This window comes from Rhinopithecus roxellana, chromosome 15 (assembly GCF_007565055.1).
Source record: "Rhinopithecus roxellana isolate Shanxi Qingling chromosome 15, ASM756505v1, whole genome shotgun sequence".
NCBI lineage: Eukaryota > Metazoa > Chordata > Mammalia > Primates > Cercopithecidae > Rhinopithecus > Rhinopithecus roxellana.
The window spans coordinates 114,429,588-114,449,533 of record NC_044563.1 but is presented as its reverse complement, the minus strand read 5'-3'; the positions used below and the strand labels follow the sequence as shown (position 1 = coordinate 114,449,533).

Here is a 19,946-nt window from a genome sequence, read left to right as displayed (position 1 = left end):
CTACGTGACAAATGCACAAGCTTCAGTAACCAACTCGATCAGCTGGAAGAAAGAGTATCAGCAATTAAAGATCAAATGAATGAAATGAAGTGAGAAGAGAAATGTAGAGAAAAAAGAGTAAAAAGAAATAAACAAAGCCTCCAAGAAATATGGGATTATGTGAAAAGACCAAATCTATGTCTGACTGGTGTGCCTGAAAGTGACGGGGAGAATGGAATCAAGTTGGAAAACACTGCAGGATATTATCCAGGAGAACTTCCCCAACCTAGTAAGGCAGGCCAACATTCAAATTCAGGAAATACAGAGAACACCACAAAGATACTCCTCGAGAAGAGCAACTCCAAGACACATAATTGTCAGATTCACCATAGTTGAAATGAAGAAAAAAATGTTAAGGGCAGCCACAGAGAAAAGTTGGGTTACACACAAAGGGAAGCCCATCAGACTAACAGCAGATCTTTTGGCAGAAACTCTACAAGCCAGAAGAGAGTGGGGGCCAATATTCAACATTCTTAAAGAAAAGAATTTTAAACCCAGAATTTCATATCCAGGCAAACTAAGTTTCATAAGTGAAGGAGAAATAAAATCCTTTACAGACAAGCAAATGCTTAGAGATTTTGCCAACACCAGGCCTGCCCTACAAGAGACCCTGAAGGAAGCACTAAACATGGAAAGAACAACAGGTACCAGCCATTGCAAAAACTTGTCAAAATGTAAAGTCCATTGATGCTAGGAAGAAACTGCATCAACTAGTGAGCAAAATAACCAGCTAATATCATAATGACAGGATCAAGTTCACACATAACAATATAAACCTTAAATGTAAATGGACTAAATGGTCCAATTAAAAGACACAGACTGGCAAATTGGATAAAGAGTCAAGACCCATCAGTCTGCTGTATTCAGGAGACCTATCTCACATGCAGAGACATACATAGGCTCAAAATAAAGGGATGGAGGAAGATCTACCAAGCAAATGGAAACCAAATAAAAGCAGAGGTTGCAATCCTAGTCTCTGATAAAACAGACTTTAAACCATCAAATATCAAAAGAGACAAAGAAGGCCAATACATAATGGTAAAGGGATCAATTCATCAGAAAGAGCTAACTATCCTAAATACATATGCACCCAATACAGGAGCACCCAGATTCATAAGGCAAGTCCTTAGAGACTTACAAAGAGACTTAGACTCCCATACAATAATAATGGGAGACTTCAGCACTCCACTGTCAACATTAGACATATCAACGAGACAGAAAATTAACAAGGATATCCAGGAATTGAACTCAACTCTGCACCAAGCAGACCTAATAGACATCTACAGAACTCTCCACCCCAAATCAACAGAATATACATTCTTCTCAGCACCACATCACACTTATTCCAAAATTGACCATGTAGTTGGAAGTAAAGCACTCCTCAGCAAATGTAAAAGAACAGAAATTATAACAAACTGTCTCTCAGACCACAGTGCAGTCAAACTAGAACTCAGGACTAAGAAACTCAATCAAAACCTCCCAACTACATGGAAATTGAACAACCTGCTCCTGAATGACTACTGGGTACATAACGAAATGAAGGCAGAAATAAAGATGTTCTTTGAAACCAATGAGAACAAAGATACAACATACCAGAATCTCTGGGACACATTTAAAGCAATGTGTAGAGGGAAATTTATAGGACTAAATGCCCACAAGAGAAAGCTGGAAAGATCCAAAATTGACACTCTAACATCACAATTAAAAGAACTAGAGAGGCAAGAGCAAACACATTCAAAAGCTAGCAGAAGGCAAGAAATAACTAAGATCAGAGCAGAACTGAAGGAGATAGAGACACAAAAAACCCTCCAAAAAATCAATGAATCCAGGAGCTGTTTTTTTTAAAAGATCAACATAATTGATAGACAACTAGTAAGACTAATAAAGAAGAAAAGAGAGAAGAATCAAATAGACGCAATAAAAAATGATAAAGGGGAGATCACCACCAACCCTACAGAAATACAAACTACCATTAGAGAATACTATAAACACCTCTACGCGAATAAAGTAGAAAACCTAGAAGAAGTGGATAATTTATTGGACACTCACACTCCCCCGAGACTAAACCAGAATAAGTTGAATCCCTGAATAGACCAATAGCAGGCTCTGAAATTGAGGCAATAAATAATAGCCTACCAACCAAAAAAAGTCCAGGACCAGACAGATTCACAGCCCAATTCTAACAGAGCTACAAGGAGGAGTTGCTACCATTCCTTCTGAAACTATTCCAATCACTAGAAAAAGAGGGAATCTTCCCTAACTCATTTTACGAGGCCAACATCATTCTGATACCAAAGCCTGACAGAGGAACAACAAAAAAAGAGAATTTTAGACCAATATCCCTGATGAACATTGATGCAAAAATCCTCAATAAAATACTGGCAAACCGAATACAGCAACACATCAAAAAGCTTATCCACCATGATCAAGTGGGTTTCATCCCTGGGATGCAAGGCTGGTTCAACATACACAAATCAATAAACGTAATCCAGCATATAAACAGAACCAAAGACAAATACCACATGATTATCTCAATAGATGCAGAAGAGGCCTTTGACAAAATTCAACAGCCCTTCATGCTAAAAATTCTCAATAAATTCGGTATTGATGGAACATATCTCAAAATAATAAGAGCAATTTATGACAAACCCACAGCCAATATCATAGTGAATGGGCAAACACTGGAAGCATTCCCTTTGAAAACTGCCACAAGACAGGGATGCCCTCTCTCACCACTCCTATTCAACATAGCGTTGGAAGTTCTGGCTAGGGCAATCAGGCAAGAGAAAGAAATCAAGGGTATTCAGTTAGGAAAAGAAGAAGTCAAATTGTCCCTGTTTGCAGATGACATGATTGTATATTTAGAAAACCCCATCATCTCAGCCCAAAATCTCCTTAAGCTGATAAGCAACTTCAGCAAAGTCTCAGGATACAAAATCAATGTGCAAAAATCACAAGCATTCTTATACACCACTAACAGACAAACAGAGAGCCAAATCAGGAATGAACTCCCATTCACAATAGCTTCAAAGAGATTAAAACACCGAGGAATCCAACTTACAAGGGATGTAAAGGACCTCTTCAAGGAGAACTACAAACCACTGCTCAGTGAAATAAAAGAGGACACAAACAAATGGAAGAGCATACCATGCTCATGGATAGGAAGAATCATTATTGTGAAAATGGCCATACTGCCCAAGGTAATTCATAGATTCAATGCCATCCCCATTAAGCTATGCCAATGACTTTCTTCACAGAATTGGAAAAACCTGCTTTAAAGTTCATATGGAACCAAAAAAGACCCCGCATTGCCAAGACAATCCTAAGCCAAAAGAACAAAGCTGGAGGCATCACGATACCTGACTTCAAACTATGCTACAAGGCTACAGTAACCAAAACAGCATGGTACTGGTACCAAAACAGATATAGACCAATGGAACAGAACAGAGCCCTCAGAAATAATACCACACATCTACGGCCCTCTGATCTTTGACAAACCTGACAAAAACAAGAAATGAGGAAAGGATTCCCTATTTAATAAATGGTGCTGGGAAAATTGGCTAGCCATAAGTAGAAAGCTGAAACTGGATCCTCTCCTTACTCCTTATACAAAAATTAATTCAAGATGGATTAAAAACTTAAATGTTAGACCTAAAACCATAGAAATCCTAAAAGAAAACTTAGGTAATACCATTCAGGACATAGGCATGGGCAAGGACTTCATGTCTAAAACACCAAAAGCAACGGCAACAAAAGCCAAAATTGACAAATGGGATCTAATTGAACTAAAGAGCTTCTGCTCTGCAAAAGAAACTACCATCAGAGTGAACAGGCAACCTACAGAATGGGAAACATTTTTGCAATCTACTCATCTGACAAAGGGCTAATATCCAGAACCTATAAAGAACTCAATCAAATTTACAAGAAAAAAACAAACAACCCCATCAAAAAGTAGGCAAAGGATATGAACAGACACTTCTCAAAAGAAGACATTCATACAACCAACAGACACATGAAAAAATGCTCATCATCACTCACCATCAGAGAAATGCAAATCAAAACCACAATGAGACATTATCTCACACCAGTTAGAATGTCAATCATTAAAAAATCAGGAAACAACAGGTGCTGGAGAGGATGTGGAGAAATAGGAACACTTTTACACTGTTGGTGGGACTGTAAACTAGTTCAACCATTGTGGAAAACAGTGTGGCAATTCCTCAAGGATCTAGAACTAGAAATACCATTTGACCCAGCCATCCCACTACTCGGGATATACCCAAAGGATTATAAGTCATGCTGCTATAAAGACACATGCACACGTATGTTTATTGCAGCACTATTCACAATAGCAAAGACTTGGAATCAACCCAAATGTCCATCTGTGACAGACTGGATTAAGAAAATGTGGCACATATACACCATGGAATACTATGCAGCCACAAAAATGGATGAGTTCGTGTCTTTTGTAGGGACATGGATGCAGCTGGAAACTATCATTCTCAGCAAACTATCACAAGAACAGAAAACCAAATACCACATGTTCTCACTTATAGGTGGGAATTGAACAATGAGATCACTTGGACACAGGAAGGGGAACATCACACACAGGGTCCTATTGTGGGGAGGGGGTAGGGGAGAGGGATAGCATTAGGAGATATACCTAATGTAAATGACGAGTTAATGGGTGCAGCACACCAAATGGCACATGCATACATATGTAACAAACCTGCACATTGTGCACATGTACCCTAGAATTTAAAGTATAATAATAATAATAATAACAGTATATGCATATGAATGTAAAAAAATAAAAGAAATGTTTGAAAAGCAGTGATCATTTAAGTGACCCTCAGTTTGGTTAATTGACAATGATATTGATACGAACATTCTGAGTATTCTGTAAGGACAAATTATATCATGAATTTGAAATGATTTTGAAAACTCTAAAGAGTATGATGTATAAGAGTTTACTAAGGTATTATTATTATGCATAACAAAAGAGGAATCTCTGTTACATCAAAATGTGTTAATTAATCATAATTCAATAAAAGTACCTTGGGTGGCCAGGATAGCAAACCATCTGCAGGTTCTTGAGGAAGATACATGAAAGATACATGAATCTGTCGTCTTCCCCTATTAAGTCTTAACCTTCCAAGAGCAGGAATTGTGTCTGTTTTACTTGCTATCATATTCCCAATTCCTAGAATGGTGTCTGACACAGCAAATCAACATTTGCTGAAAAGTGAATTTATAAAGATTCTCAGAGCAATCATTTTTCTTATTAATGAATACATTGGCCCCCATCTGCAACTCATCTTGATAAGCTGGGCTCAACCAGGGTTGAACTGTCAGAATCTTTTTATTTGTAATCTGGCACCCTGAGTGGCATTAAAGATACCAGCAGTATTAAAGATTTTACAAAGGTAAATATGAAAGACTGCCAAAGGTGGACACTAATAAGAACAGATTTTAATCCCTAATAAACTATTGCAATAGGGAAGAGGGCCCAATGTAAACAGAAATGAACTTCAATTTGTGCAGAAATGACTGGGTGTTTTAAAGGGTGAATAAAGGAGTAGAAAGAGAGTGAGGCAGGGGCTTGAACATGAGTCAGGAAAGTGGAATTTACAAAAAGCTGAAAGGGTAGGTTTTTCATGTGAAACTCACCTGAATTTGCTAAGTGGCACTTGTGGAAGTTAGACTCAACTCTTCCACAGAGACTAGGAGAGGGGTCCTATTTTCAAGTGTTGGCTGAAACGAACAGTAAATTATTTTGGCAGCCTTTACCTTTTCCAGGCAGAAACTTATGGGGTTTGGAATTCCCATCCTGGTGATGTGACCTTGAGTCATTAGAAAAAATGTTAGTGTTTGTTTGAGTCTTTTAATGAGGGTTGGTTAATGGGGTGGACAAAATCATTTATCAGAGAGTCTGCTCAGAGGAGTCTGACAAGTGTTCAGTCATGGATAGGACCTTTGTTAGTCGCCTACTTTGATTTTCCTTGGAAACCAACTTAGTTTTGGTGTATATGGTTTTACCTTCCTTAGGGTAAGAACTACAGAAAAAAAGACTAATTTAAATTAAAGAGAATTTGATCCTCCAAAGTCTACAGCAGTGGACTCAAGTCTCCTACTCTGTGCTTCCTTTTCCCTTGTCCCCACAAAGGCCTTGTGGATCTTTTCAGAGAATCTTCCTTTCAAAATAGGCGGAAGCCCCAGAACTGTTTTACCAAACCAGCTGTTTAGCATTTTATAGAAGAAATATGAAGAGAGGATCAATATTCAAAGGGATAAAATCCTCCAAGAAAAGACACCATGAGATCAAATAAAGATTCATTAATTAGCTTGTTTGTGTTCTCTGAAGATACTGCCCTTCTTGGAACGGTGGTTCAAATTACTGTTCTTGATCAATGTCTTAACTCCCCTACTAGGGCATAGTTTTTGGAAAAGCCTTGACTAGCCCTTAGAACTTTGGAACTACAATATGCAGGGCGGTGAAAGGAAATAATAAATAATATGCTTGAAAGGACCTGGAATTCCTAGCTCCTGTAATCTGACCCTCCTGTTGTTTATATTAAGACCTGGTTTGAGAATTGCTGCATTGACAATGTTGTTAGACCTTTGACTTCTGTGTAAATTGCAGGATGCCTTTTGTAGTGAATGAAATTACTTTGTAACCTCCCTCTGCCTAAGACCTTTCCTTGGCATAGAAGAGAGAAGAAATAATTCCTCATCTGACAACTTGCTTAAGAGAATGATCTGTCAAAATAGAGAGTTAGTTTTGGTTTTCACCTTGGCTGGATTCACCATGTGTATTTGTCACCAAGGATTACATTGCCAAGGCTTCAATGCAGACAGGAAAAACATGCTTCTTCCTTTGTTGCTTCCCCTCATTGGCACTTGCTTGCAAATGCTCATTAAGGGAGAGGAGAAATGTTTCAATAATTATGGAATGTCCAAGAGAACTGTTTAATTCTAAGAAACGCATTTGTTGTCCGAAGGCTAGTTCTTTCCTTCACCTCTATTCTGCTCTTCTTCTGTCACCACTCATATTCTAACACTTGAATTACAAGCTCAGCCTTACATAGATGAAAAGTTATCATATCAAATTGGAAATGGACAAGATATTAGAAAACATTTTATATAGCTCCTAAATTTTACCAAAGAGAAGCCTGAGCCCATCCAAAAGCAAGGGTTCTTTTTCAATCACAGCTCCACCAAATCTAAACTTAACAAATGTTTATGCATTTCTTATTGGGTGAAAGACACTGTAAAAGCTGCTATGAGAGACACAAAGATAAGACCAGAATCTTACAAATGTGAATGGGTAAGGAAGATAGAAAAGAGAACGCTTACAGCTAAGCATACAAGAAAATATAAAGCTGACGTAGGCAGCATAAAATTAAAATGCAGGGAAAGTAATTCTTTTCAGCAAAGGATGAAATTTTGTTAAAGACATAAACAATATAATGGCTATAACAATGGAATGTGTATGGCCTAGTATTAGTCATTTAGTAGATTGCAGCAATAATACAAACCACCCTCCTACTCATAAGCAGATATATAAAAACATATAAATCGTGGGTTGTTGACATCAATACTGTAGCCTCTGTGCAGGAAAACTCTCTTTAAACAGCAAGTATTTCAATATTTATAGATTTTTTATTTATTCTCTCTGCTGGTCAGAACTGTATTGATTTTAAGCAGATTTAATCACTAAAGAAGTATGACTTGTTCATAGCAGAAAGTAAACCAACTTGATTAATTCAGAAGAAACTTTTCTTCATCTACAGTAAAACACCTAAATTTGTACATCCTATAAATAAAATGTAATTAGTGACCAAAGCAAGTTCATGGAGTGTAAGAAAATTGTTTTTCCACGTGTTTCACTTAACATCAGATTAAGGCTCAGAGAAAGCGTTTAATGTTAACATTTCTGGGTATGGCTAGCCAATGTACTAATCAAAACTATGTGAACACACCTGTAATCCCAGTACTTTGAGAGGCTGAGGTGAGCGGATCATGAGGTCAGGAGATTGAGACCATCCTGGCTAACACGGTGAAATCCCATCTCTACTAAAAATACAAAAAATTAGCTGAGCATGGTGGCAGGCGCCTGTAGTCCCACCTACTTGGGAGGCTGAGGCAGGAGAATGGCCTGAACCTGGGAGGAGGAGCTTGCAGTGAGCCGAGATCGCACCACTGCACTTCAGCCTGGGCGGCAGAGTGAGACTCTGTCTCAAACAAACAAGCAAACAAACAACAAACAAAAAACCCATGTGAATTCGTGTGAGAATTCAGAATTCACATGGAAATCCTTGGCAAATCGATGAATGTGTGGGCTGGCTGCATCATAAGAGATCAGGACTGGTGGTGCAGATTTGAGTATGTTTGAGTATCTGTCCTGAAGAGATGGGAGAGTGGAATTCATTAAATGAGGTTAAATCTATGAGAGAAAATTTATAGAAACAATAGGAACAAGATCAACAATAATAGTGACTAATCATTTTTGAGCAATTATTACATGACAAGCATATCATGTATTTACCCAAATGATTCTATGGGGTATATTTTTGTCTAAATTTTTCACATAATGGGACCAAGACTCAGAGATGTTAGGTAAATTTTTAGAATCATACAACTAATAAATTATAGGGATGGGACTGGGACAAAGTTGACTCACTTGTCCCTATGTGGCTGGAACTTTCTCAGTTTTAACGCTGAAAGTCAACTATCTCAGAAACTCCCTCAGTGCCAGGAAAACTGGTATCCACAGTTTCTGGATTACAAAGCTTAAGCTTTCAATTGGTATGCTATACTTCTTCTACTAAGGAGAAAGGGAAGAAAGGATCAGACATGGAAACTTAGGATATACAAATAATTTTTTTTAATGAGAGATAATTATAAAGTCAATACTCATAGGACTATATCTGGCTTCTTGGACCATTGTATCCCCAGCACTTAGCAGTGTATCTGGCATAGAGTAGATGTTCAATAAATATGCAGGGAATTCATTTACTCATTGATGAGTACTAGTGACTAATGAAGAGGTAACAGGATGAAGAGGGCAATATCATATTCCAGAAGAGTCACAGAGAGAACTCTTAGACTGAAATAATAACAATATTTGTTATAATATTTTTTAAGCAAGAGCGATGATTTTGCAAACAAGTGGTTATGAGAGACTTCAAGATTTAGCCTTTGAGAAGAGGGTCCCACGGAAGCTTACACACATTCAAGGGAGAATGAAAATGAGTAAATGGGGATAGCTGCTAATTGCAGATACTAGGAAATAAAATCTGGATCAAGGAAATAGTGAGCCAAAACAGTGTTTTATTTTTCCTTTGTCAAAAGAGAGAGTCTCCTTAATTAAAAGAAAGGGGAAGATTCATTGCAGAGTAACAAAATTATACCCCAAACAAGGGAACACCATAGGAAACGGTTTCTTCCTGACTCAGGAAAGGCTTGGGGCTGGAACAGTGAGTGAAGAGTTAATGCTAAAGGGGTATTGAAAATTCTTCCTAAAAGATACATAGCAGCATCTCAAATAGATGAAGCTGTCGCTCACTTATCTCTTCCTTTAGTCTTTGTCTCTTCAGACTGAACATCTTGTGTTTTGCCAAAGTGAGATGAGTTTGATCCCCTCATCACACTAATGGATCTCTTCTGATGTGTTCTAACTGTGTCAACCTCATTCTTCATAGTCTGTGTGCTAAAGGGAACACAATATCCAAGTGTGGTATGGCCAGCACATGATAGAGCATGGCTGCCACCTCTTATCCTGGATTTGAAATTTATTGTGCAGGTTCAAATTTCGTTAGCCTTTTATTTTGCAAGTTACATCAGACTTCAGATTTTGCTACTTGATTATTTTACTTATTTTGCTAATGTGTAATGCATATATTTCCCCCCATAATTTTCTCTGCCACTGTAAAAAAAAAAAAAAAAAAAAAAAAAAAAGCAATACTGCTTTAGCTATTGGAGAGGGATCTGTGCTCTAGTTTGTCTGTCATTAATAAACCCCCAAGCTCTGTTCTCATTTCTGAGCCACTCATAATGATTTCCAAGTAGGAACACACACACAGCTGTATCTTCCAACCCTAGGTAAAATTTTGTTTTCTGACACATCACCTGTTTTGAGTTTGAAAATAAGACTAGTTGTGCTGTAAAAGTTATTCAGGAAAGAAGAATATGGAGTAATGAAAAAGTTCATTCCTTTAACCTGTTACGAAACTATTGGTAAAATGTTTCCTTTGATTTTTGAAATCAACCTGTAGACGTGTTAGCTCCCGAGGCAAGTACTAATACAGTGGTTATGCTATTAAAACTTCTGCAGAGCCATTTGTCTTGAAGGGTAGGAAAATTGTGTCTAGATTGGGATTGGTTTGATTGCTGCTGATCTAAACATCTCTGAATTATATTTTCTTACATGCCCAAGTAACCTAAAAACCTCACATCAAAGATGAAAGCAGATTGACTTGGCACAACTAGACTTTTTTAAAGAGCAAAAGTGAGTACAATAATAACAGCTTTCAGAAACTGTGAAAATGCTAATGCAAGAAAATTAGTTCAAATGCAAGCTTAGCCATGGAATTTTATTGAAAAAAAATTCATTCAAGCATGAAGCATTTAACTAATGAATTTATAAGAAGAAACACAGAGAGATCATAGTCAGCCATTATTTACAATAAGAAAAAACAAGTACGTTCTAATGATCATAGATTCGAGTACAAAATACTCAAAAACTTGGTCTAATTTTTATTTCACTGCCTGTTTGTCATTGGGAGGCCTGACTAATGATTTGGGTAAGTCTCATGGGTGAATAACTTTGTGTTTGCTCAGCAGAGAACAACAGTTGCAATATGTAAATAGGGTGCCTCTTCCCGTTGGATGCCTTGGGATATGTATAATAGATTAAGTTGGCTTTGTGCAGAGCAAACAGGTCTGTATTACTAAGAATATGAATAATGTTGGTTTCCATAATTGCTAACATCTGGCTTTCCATAAATCTGTTAAATTGCATGGAAGCAGAATTAGATTTCTGTATCATAAGTAAAGCAATTACATGGAACTCTGTAGGCAATATGGTCCTATATTCAACTGTGAAATCTTTTCATTCTGGAGAAGTGAAAGCAAATCCTGGTTTTGTGCCCTGTATTTATTGTGCACAATAGGTATGTTTATCTTTATGCTCAGACTTCTTAATTTATGAGAGAAAATCACTACCAATATATTTGCAACTTTGTAAATGCAAAATAACCAAATATTTTAAAAGCATAATATAGCTGGGCATTAGTTGTCAATTTAGAGATTATTTTAGAGAAAGCCATAAATTACAGACCCTTTTGTAGCCACTGGTGGTAGGTGGGTTGAAATTATACTTCCAGACAATTTCTGGAGCCATTTGTTAATGCTTCCTCTGCTCTTGTTCTCAAGCATTTGACAGAAAATCAAATGTTTTTTTTCCTGGGCAAGGGGCAGGGCATTGCCCCTTCTCCAATGTGGTTACTAATTTGCCGTATTTTTTTCTACTTTAAATTAGACCCAAGGACCTTCACAGATGAGAACTCAACAACAAAATGTGTTCCCTGAAGGGCAGAGTTGTGATTATGCCTTATGCTTATTGAACACTCTAGAGACTGAATTTTGGCAAAGTAGGCATTATAATAGTCTCAGTCTGTGGATTTCCTAAGAAAGTTAAATTGAATAAATACATTGAACATCCATATAGTATTCTGTTATACTCGGCACTGGGGAGAGAAAGAGAAATAAAATTTAGTGTCTGCCCTCAATGAGCTCACTCTCTCTGGAGGTAGACATATTAAACATGTAACTCCTGAGAGGTGAATGCAAGGATAGAATTGTGTATAAGGTACAGAGAAAGCAAAAAATCTGTAGTAACTGTTTTGCCATATAAGAGATGGTGATGCTTAACCTGAATTCTTAAGACTGTGTAGGAGTGAAAATAGTACAGGAAGGAAAGTACTTATCAATTAATTAATTTATAACTTATGTTATTCCCTATAGGCCAAGAAAAAGTAAAGAGAGAGAGTACTCTCATAATAAGAAAAAACATGTTTTAAGACACAGTTGCTTCACAGGAAATAATATGGTCTCTTTGTGGATCTCCCATTGCTTTTTTAAAAAAATTCTGTTAACAAATACATTTTATATATATTTATGGTATACAACATGATGTTTTGAAATAGGAATACATTCTGGAATGGCTAAATAATCAAGCTACATTATATATATACACACACACACACACACACACATATATATATATACACATTATACACTTATTTTTTGTGACAAAAATATTCTCAGCAATTTTCAAGAATACAATACCTTGTTATCAACTACAGTCATCATGTTTGACAACAGATCTTCTTGAATTTATTCCTTCTGTTAAACTGAAATTTTGTATTCATTGCTTTTGAATGAAAAGGGAGGGAACACACAAGATAACAACTGAAGTGTTAGATGACATTTATATGCTATGCTGGGTTTACAGTTTTTGGAAGACCATACATTGGGTGGGTATAGTGTATATAGAAGATAAATGAGAGAAAAACAAAGTAACATGTCAAAGAATATACAACTGTTATGTGCAAAATGACTAATGCATAGTAAGCACTCAACTAAAAAGTAAGAGCTTGGTTTCAAAACATTGGTCACCATACTCCCACATTTAAAACTCCTTTTAGTTGAGAAGAATAAGAGAAATGAAAGAAGATTGAAGAGATAAGAGAGGCTATATGAAAGGAGCACAATATGTTCAAATAGAAATACACTTAGAATGGGGTGTGCATGACTAGTAACAGTGAGCAGATATAGTGAGCCTTGATTTTAGTTGACTTGACATACCGGCATCTTAATTTGGGATCTTTTCTGTAATTTTCAAAGGAGAAATCATTGTTCACTAATGAAATGTCTTGACTAAAGCTAATATTGGTAAGACAAAGCCAAAAAGTAGATCTTGGAAAAAAAGTATCTTCTAGAAATATTAGAATTTCTTAATGTCATCTACTTTGTATTGCATCATGTGCAAAGAAACTTACGCATAGCAGATAGACCAAAACCAAGTAAACTAGTAGACACTTCCTGAATGGTCTCAGACACTAAGCCTCAGTACTTCTACCAATGAGTAGAAGTTACTCAGTAATATATTTCATCTCAGTTTAAGGGAGACATTTTCAAAAGAGTTATTCAAAGGTGGAATCAGGTATTTTGTAAGGTAATGGAATGCCTTTTGGGGAAGGACTTAAGCCAGGGTTGGACAGGTTTGTGTTTGAGATGTTGTTAAGGTTGCTCAAGCTTTAAATGTCAGAATGGGCTGACTGGATTTATGTTTTTATTCCATTCTTGACTGTCTATAAAGAGCAGGACAGTATATTTATGTCTTTCATCAGCATCCATCCATGTAGCTCTGATATTATTTTTTATGCATGGGCAAATATTCTCCTGGCCATTACGATAGTAAGACTTTGATTATAAAAGGCACCTACCAAGAATTGTTCCCACTTCCTTCAAACCTTGGTGGTAGGATCTAGGAGCAGTCTAATTGTCTCAAGGTTGCCCAAATTGCCCACTTGTTCCTACTCAGTGGCTAATATATTCACATCTTTTCTAAAAGACTCAGATCTGCATGGGGGTATATGCATACTGTTAATGAATTAACAGTGTTTATGGCCTCTGGATAAAATCGTTCTTAAGAATATCCTAAGAGAACTTCCTAACTGCTAGTGGATGTTTTAGTAATTGGAGTCGGGCAGCTAGCTGTAGGTTTGGGTCTCAGATCAGCCACTCACTAGCTGTATGACAATGGTCATATTATTTAAGTCTATAAACCTCAGCTCCATTATTTGCAGAATAGGAATAAGGACAGATCCTCCCACACAGAGCAGAACTGACTTGCAGTGTAAATGAGATAATGCGTGTGAATAGCTTGGCACAGTACCTGGCACGAGGTAAACGGTCAATGATGTTAGTTAATGCTACTGTAAGTGATGGTTGTTTGTTCTCTCAGTTCCCTTGGCTAGATTCTAAGCCTCTGTGCTTCTATATTGCAGACATCGATGAATGTGCCTTAAGAACTCACACCTGTTGGAACGATTCTGCCTGCATCAACCTGGCAGGGGGCTTTGACTGTCTCTGCCCCTCTGGGCCCTCCTGCTCTGGTGACTGTCCTCATGAAGGGGGGCTGAAGCGCAATGGCCAGGTGTGGACCTTGAAAGAAGACAGGTGTTCTGTCTGCTCCTGCAAGGTGAGGCTGATGTGGTGCAGCAGAAATTGAAACTGTTCTTTCTCTTCTTCCCTCACTTTTCTGCCTCCCTACCTCTCTCCCTCAGGCTGTTGACTGTAGTTCCCAAACAGGCTTCTGTTCTTACCTACACTACAGCTAATGATGATGCTAAGGGAAACCTGCTTTGAATTGATTGTGTTCTTAGTGGAAAGTGAGGTGTGAGATTGAAAAGGAACTTCAGGGAAGGGGAAGCAGGGCAGAAAAGCCAATGATAGTCCTCCCACTGAAAGCCTACAGTGCCTTTAAGGTTGGTTGGGTGAGAGTTTTAATGAGCCCTCATCCCACACTTATACAAACTTGCTGATTAAAACGACTCCTTGCCTAAAATAACCACCTGCATGAACTTGCTCACTTTATGACATCATCTAGAAAAGCAAGGCCAACAAACTTGCATCCAGTGCTGAGACAGGTGAATTTTCATTTTGAACAAATGATAATGATAGTATGAGGACTCTTAGAAATTGATGTCTTCTTTGTTATTCTCAGTGATGGGCCATTCCTTATATTAAGTTGTTTGGGAGTGAGTTTAATGCTTATGAAAATAAAATTCTGTCATCATTTGGTTTCCTTTATGCTTTGCAAAATGGATCTATTAAAGTGTTTGATCTCTTTGTGTTTTATTTTTTCTTTTATTGATCTTGCCTATTTATTTTCCTTTGTTATTGCTCTACTGTAGCTCTTGCCTTGTATGTCTATGTCTGTTGGGATGAGACTATTTAATCTTGAGCTTTATGGGCATGGGAACCAAGAGAAATTACTTGCTTAGTAGCCTCTTAGAGAGCCAAGTCTCCTGATAAATTCCCAGTGTGCTCCCAAGAAACAGAAATGAAATGAGCCTTAAGAAATCATCCAGTTCATCCACTTGCCTTCACCTGCCACACATTCACAGACCTGGGGCCACCTAGTTAGGAGGGCCATGTTATCAAGTGCTAGATCATTACCCCCAACGCCTGTTTTTTCCCCTTTCACTTAAACCTAGTTTCCCACACTCCAATCTAGGTTTGTTTTCCCTTATTGGAGCACTTGCTATCTTTCAACCACTCTGAAATTTAAAAAAAGCAGCAGCATGTTTACCTTTTACAACACTACTTTAAAAGACAGTGAAACTGAATTTCCATGGGGTAAAGTAACTTGCCGTAAATATTAGAGATATAAATGTCTAAGCTGTGACTTGAATACCACTTGCTTGGCTCAGAGTTCATAGTTTTTCCATCTTGTCAGATGTCTTGTAACACTCTACAGATGATATTTATTGGTGTATTTTAAACTAATTAGGTAACTGGAAATCTAACTTGACTGAGTTCAGACTTTCAACTCAGACTTTCGACTCTCAACTTTCAACTAGATTCCATGTACTTCCTTGTATCTTAGTGACTGGTGAGATATTCCCTCAAGGGGTTTTGAAGTTATTAAGTATAATATTTAACTACATGGTGCTGACTCAAAGGGCAAAATTTTTTAAGAGAAGAAAAATCTCATCGTGGGTCAGAATATTTCCATAATTCTTTATGGAAGAGGATGGCAATTAGGTCTGCCATTCAACCAGCAGAATCGGGATGAATTCTTTGCTAGATCATTTCAAGAAAATGTTGTGTTATTAAACTTTTGAGGATGATCATTACATATCCCCACATCCTTTTTGGGCTTTCTAGGTCCCCAGTCCCTGGGAAATAGGCAAAGGACATTAGTGGAGTCTTGACTAGTATGAGAGTAAAATTCTTCTTTCAGTTTTTGTTTTATTTAAGCCATAATGAAGCAGGGAACTTACTAATCATTGAAAATTTCCCAGAGCTTCTTTAATTAACTGTGTTAATAATCCAAGCAATCTAAATTTATTATTCTGTTTTGAGTCCTAAAGTGTTTCCTAAGTCTTATGAGAATTAGACTGAAATTGCCACAGGGGATAAGCAATTCTTGTAATCTAATTTTGTTAATATGATGCACCTTCACTGCAAACCACCCCAATTTCTGAATAAAGTACAGGCAGATTTCTGTACATAAAACTTTTGTTTGTTTGTGTTCTACATGTACTCATTTCCCATTTATAGCACAGTTTCCCAGAGGTTGTGGAGGAGGAAGAGAGCCTGGTTTAGGAGCTGAATTAAGAATCCTAAATCAGATTCTGTAAGTCACCATTATAAAATGAACTGTTTGTGGCCCTCCTTGTTTGTTTCTATTATTTGAAGTTGAAAGTGATCTATTTCAATTTGATAAGAAATATCTCCAATACTTACACATCCAAATGGATGACTATAATGGCATCATCTTGGAAGCTAAGAAATAAAATCAAGGTTGGGGTATAAAGTACTATCTTTTCAATCATATCCTTGATGTTTCAAATTTAAATACCATCAAACTATGCAACAACAGAATTACACAAACCAACAAAAGGTCAAGGCTTACTGCTGAAAGAAGTAGAGTTAAAATTCTTTTAAGAAGCTACTTTCCCCTTTGAGAGTCAGCACACCAGGTTAGCTACTAGTGTTTCATGGTAATTGAAAAAAAGGCCTTGAAACATGTCCACAGATGAATAGAGTTCAATGATGAAGCTAGGCTGGCATAAATGGATTTGGGCTTTTGTTTAAATGCTATGCACTTCCTTGGCAGTGACAATGTTTTTGTGCATCTTTAGACCACCTAGTTAATTAGGTACAGAAAGATTGCTGCACAACTTAAAACTTATGTCCCTCCAGCATTATTTAAACCACAGAAACCCAGAAGAAAAATGGTTGTCTCTCTCAGATTGATCCCTAAATCTTGGTTACAGGCCAGCTTCTTTTCATAGATACCCATCTGTGGCTCTTCCATTCATAAATTTGTCCAGGACTTTAGGAAGACATCTTTAGTTTCTGCCTATGCTACATGGGAAGGTAGTGACATCTCCAGCTTATTCGTTTCCATGAAATGTAGTATTTTAGTATGAGTAGTTGTATTTATGTTGCAGATCGTGGAGATGAAGACGGAAATGGATACACAAACAACCACTTGTCATATACGCTAGAGCTATGAAAAATTTGCTGTGATAATGCAGAAAGGGGAAGCATAGTTGGTTTACATTCTTGGATTCAACCAACCTCGATCAGAAATATTTAAACAACAAAGATAATGTAAATTGAAAATAATGAAATATTTCATTAACATCCTATTAGGTATTATTAGTAGTCTAGAGATGATTTAAAGCATATGGGAGGATATGCATAGGTGGTTTGCAATACTGTGCAGTTATATGCAAACACTATGCCATTTTATATAAGGGACTTGAACATCTGCAGATTCTGGTATCTGTGCAGAGGTCCTCGAACCAATCCCCCAGAGATACTGAGGGACAACTGAATGCTCTACTCTGGGAAGATGCAGAAACGAATAGGGAAAGCCTTTCACAGAGGAGGTGATCTTTGAAGGGGACCTTAAAGGATGAGGAATTTAATCAAGTAGAGATGTAGGGGAAGGTGAATCCCAAACAAAAGGGAACTGTAAGAGCAAAGATGCAGAAGTGTAAGAATGTATGTTGTGTTAGAAATATGAAGTGAATGATGAGCTTAAAATATCAAGAGCAAAAAGAGTATAAGAAGGGTATAGTCACTGATGAGCTGGGAGATTAAGGCTGAAGACAGAGCCAGGCCATGGAATTTAGACTTCATCCTGTGGGCAGCAAATGATCATAAGAGAGTTTACATTTGGAATTGGCAGGGCCCAATCAAGGTCTGATTGACAGAATGATGGATGACCTGAGCAGATAAAAGCTAACTAGAAAGAAATCACTTAGGCTGAGGTAAAGGTTCAGAGGAGTAAAGATGAAAACTTGAAAGAGGGATAGAGAAGTAACATCTAATGGGAGAAAATGCAGAAGTGAAAAATGGGTCCTGATGACTGATGTTGCTAGAGACTTAGTGTCTGTGGTAATGTCTTCCCTATTCTCTGGGCAAAAAAAAAAAGCTCATGACTAGCAAGCTTGAGACATAGCTGCCCATTTTCTCAGGTGAATAGAATTCAGGTGCCATTGATAAGCGTAAGAACCAGGGTCTGCAAGTTGGGCTTGTATGCTACTACATCTATACCTACATGTACACTTATACCTACACCTATCCTATTATGAGTAGTAACTGGATAATCTAGTGGGAGGAAGACAGCAAATTATGAAGGCCAGATAGTGTTTCTATGATTTCATACAGTTAAAAAATGTGAGTAGCATTCATCTTGAAAACAATAATACTAAAGACTTGAGCAGCGTTAGTTCTTGAATTTTTCTGGGGGTTAGAGGGGAGTAGGGAAAGGGATACCATAAATAGCCAGTAAACTTCCATGTTATAATAAAGTCAGGGACGAATTACTGTGGAAAGGAAAGGCAAAGTGGAGAAGACCTTTTCCATGAGATAGTCTGGAATCATGGCCATCTGACCTGGTTTATATAAACCTATTCCCAGAAACTGAAGATGGTCATGCCAGGGATGCTCTCAAAAGCACTCATGTATCCCTTTCTGGCAAGGAGGAAAGAATCTGATCTACAAGGAGCAGTCAGCACACTGGTCCTGCCTTCCTAAGAATAGCACTTACTCACAGGAAGCAGCCAGGGAAGAGTCTGGCCTGTGCCTGGGGCCAGGATAGAAGTAACCTCTCTGAATTCCAGAAAACTGCTCATAAAAATGCTTTACTTTGCTCTTTGAACCCAACTAGCAGCATTATAAATATATTCTTATCTATGGTGGTTTTGATGGTTGGAGTTAGCTGTGCAAGCTGTAAGATTGTGTTTCTTTTGCTTGGAAAGAGGAACTTATTGGTAGGTTTCATTTGGCACTCAAAACTCTAGGGGTCCTGTAAAGGAACAGGGTGTCTCTTTCCGTTTCCCAGACTCTTTCTCCTGTGGTACTTCAAAACCCTGCTTTGTCTTTGCAGGAGCTTGAATGTTACACCATGCTACCTCCCCATCTCACTAGGTGATGTTGTTTCTCCATCAATGATTTTGAAGCTTTGCACCAGAATCACCTGCAGGGCTTGTGAAACTTTGATCACTGACTCTACCCTCAGTATTTTCTGGTTCAGTAGATCTGGGGAGGGGTGGGGGTGCAAGAATTTGCAATTTTCAGTAGTACCCAGGAGATAGTAATGCTGCTGGTTTGAGGGCTGCTTCTTTGAAAACCTTTGCCCCAAGAATCCTTCTGGTATCACTTTATCTAAGATTAGTTTTTTCTATCCCCTAGCCTCCTCATGATGCAAAGGTGCATCATAGTGGAAAATCATTGTTATGAAAGTTCAGATTAGGGATAAGTTTCTGTTTTGTTATGAGTTTTCTACATGGAAAAGGCATTTCCCTCTCTGGGCTTAGTTTCCTCTTCATTAAAATGAGATAACTGGATAAAATGACTGCTAAATGTGTTTCTACCCCAGGTGTTAGGACTAAGGGACTAGTTTGTGGACTGTGACCTGAAAGCAAAATTAATACTTTGTAACAAATTGGAAATCACAGCTCAATTTGTATGTGAGAAAGTAGAATAGGTGCATCTAGATTACCAGACCTAATTTCATAGTCTATATATCAGGCATCAGCAAGGTTTTTTTCTTTAAAGGGTCATGTTGTAAATATTTCATGTTTTGTAGATCA

The 19,946-nt window shown here is 37.6% G+C and overlaps 1 protein-coding gene across 1 annotated transcript in view; it reads left to right on the top strand.

Annotated features, from left to right (window-relative positions):
* NELL1 (neural EGFL like 1) overlaps positions 1 to 19,946 on the top strand; it is a 949,982-nt gene that overhangs the window by 921,016 nt on the left and 9,020 nt on the right. Inside the window, 1 exon segment of the mRNA XM_030918045.1 lies at positions 14,115 to 14,308. Coding sequence (XP_030773905.1) covers positions 14,115 to 14,308 — 194 coding nt within the window.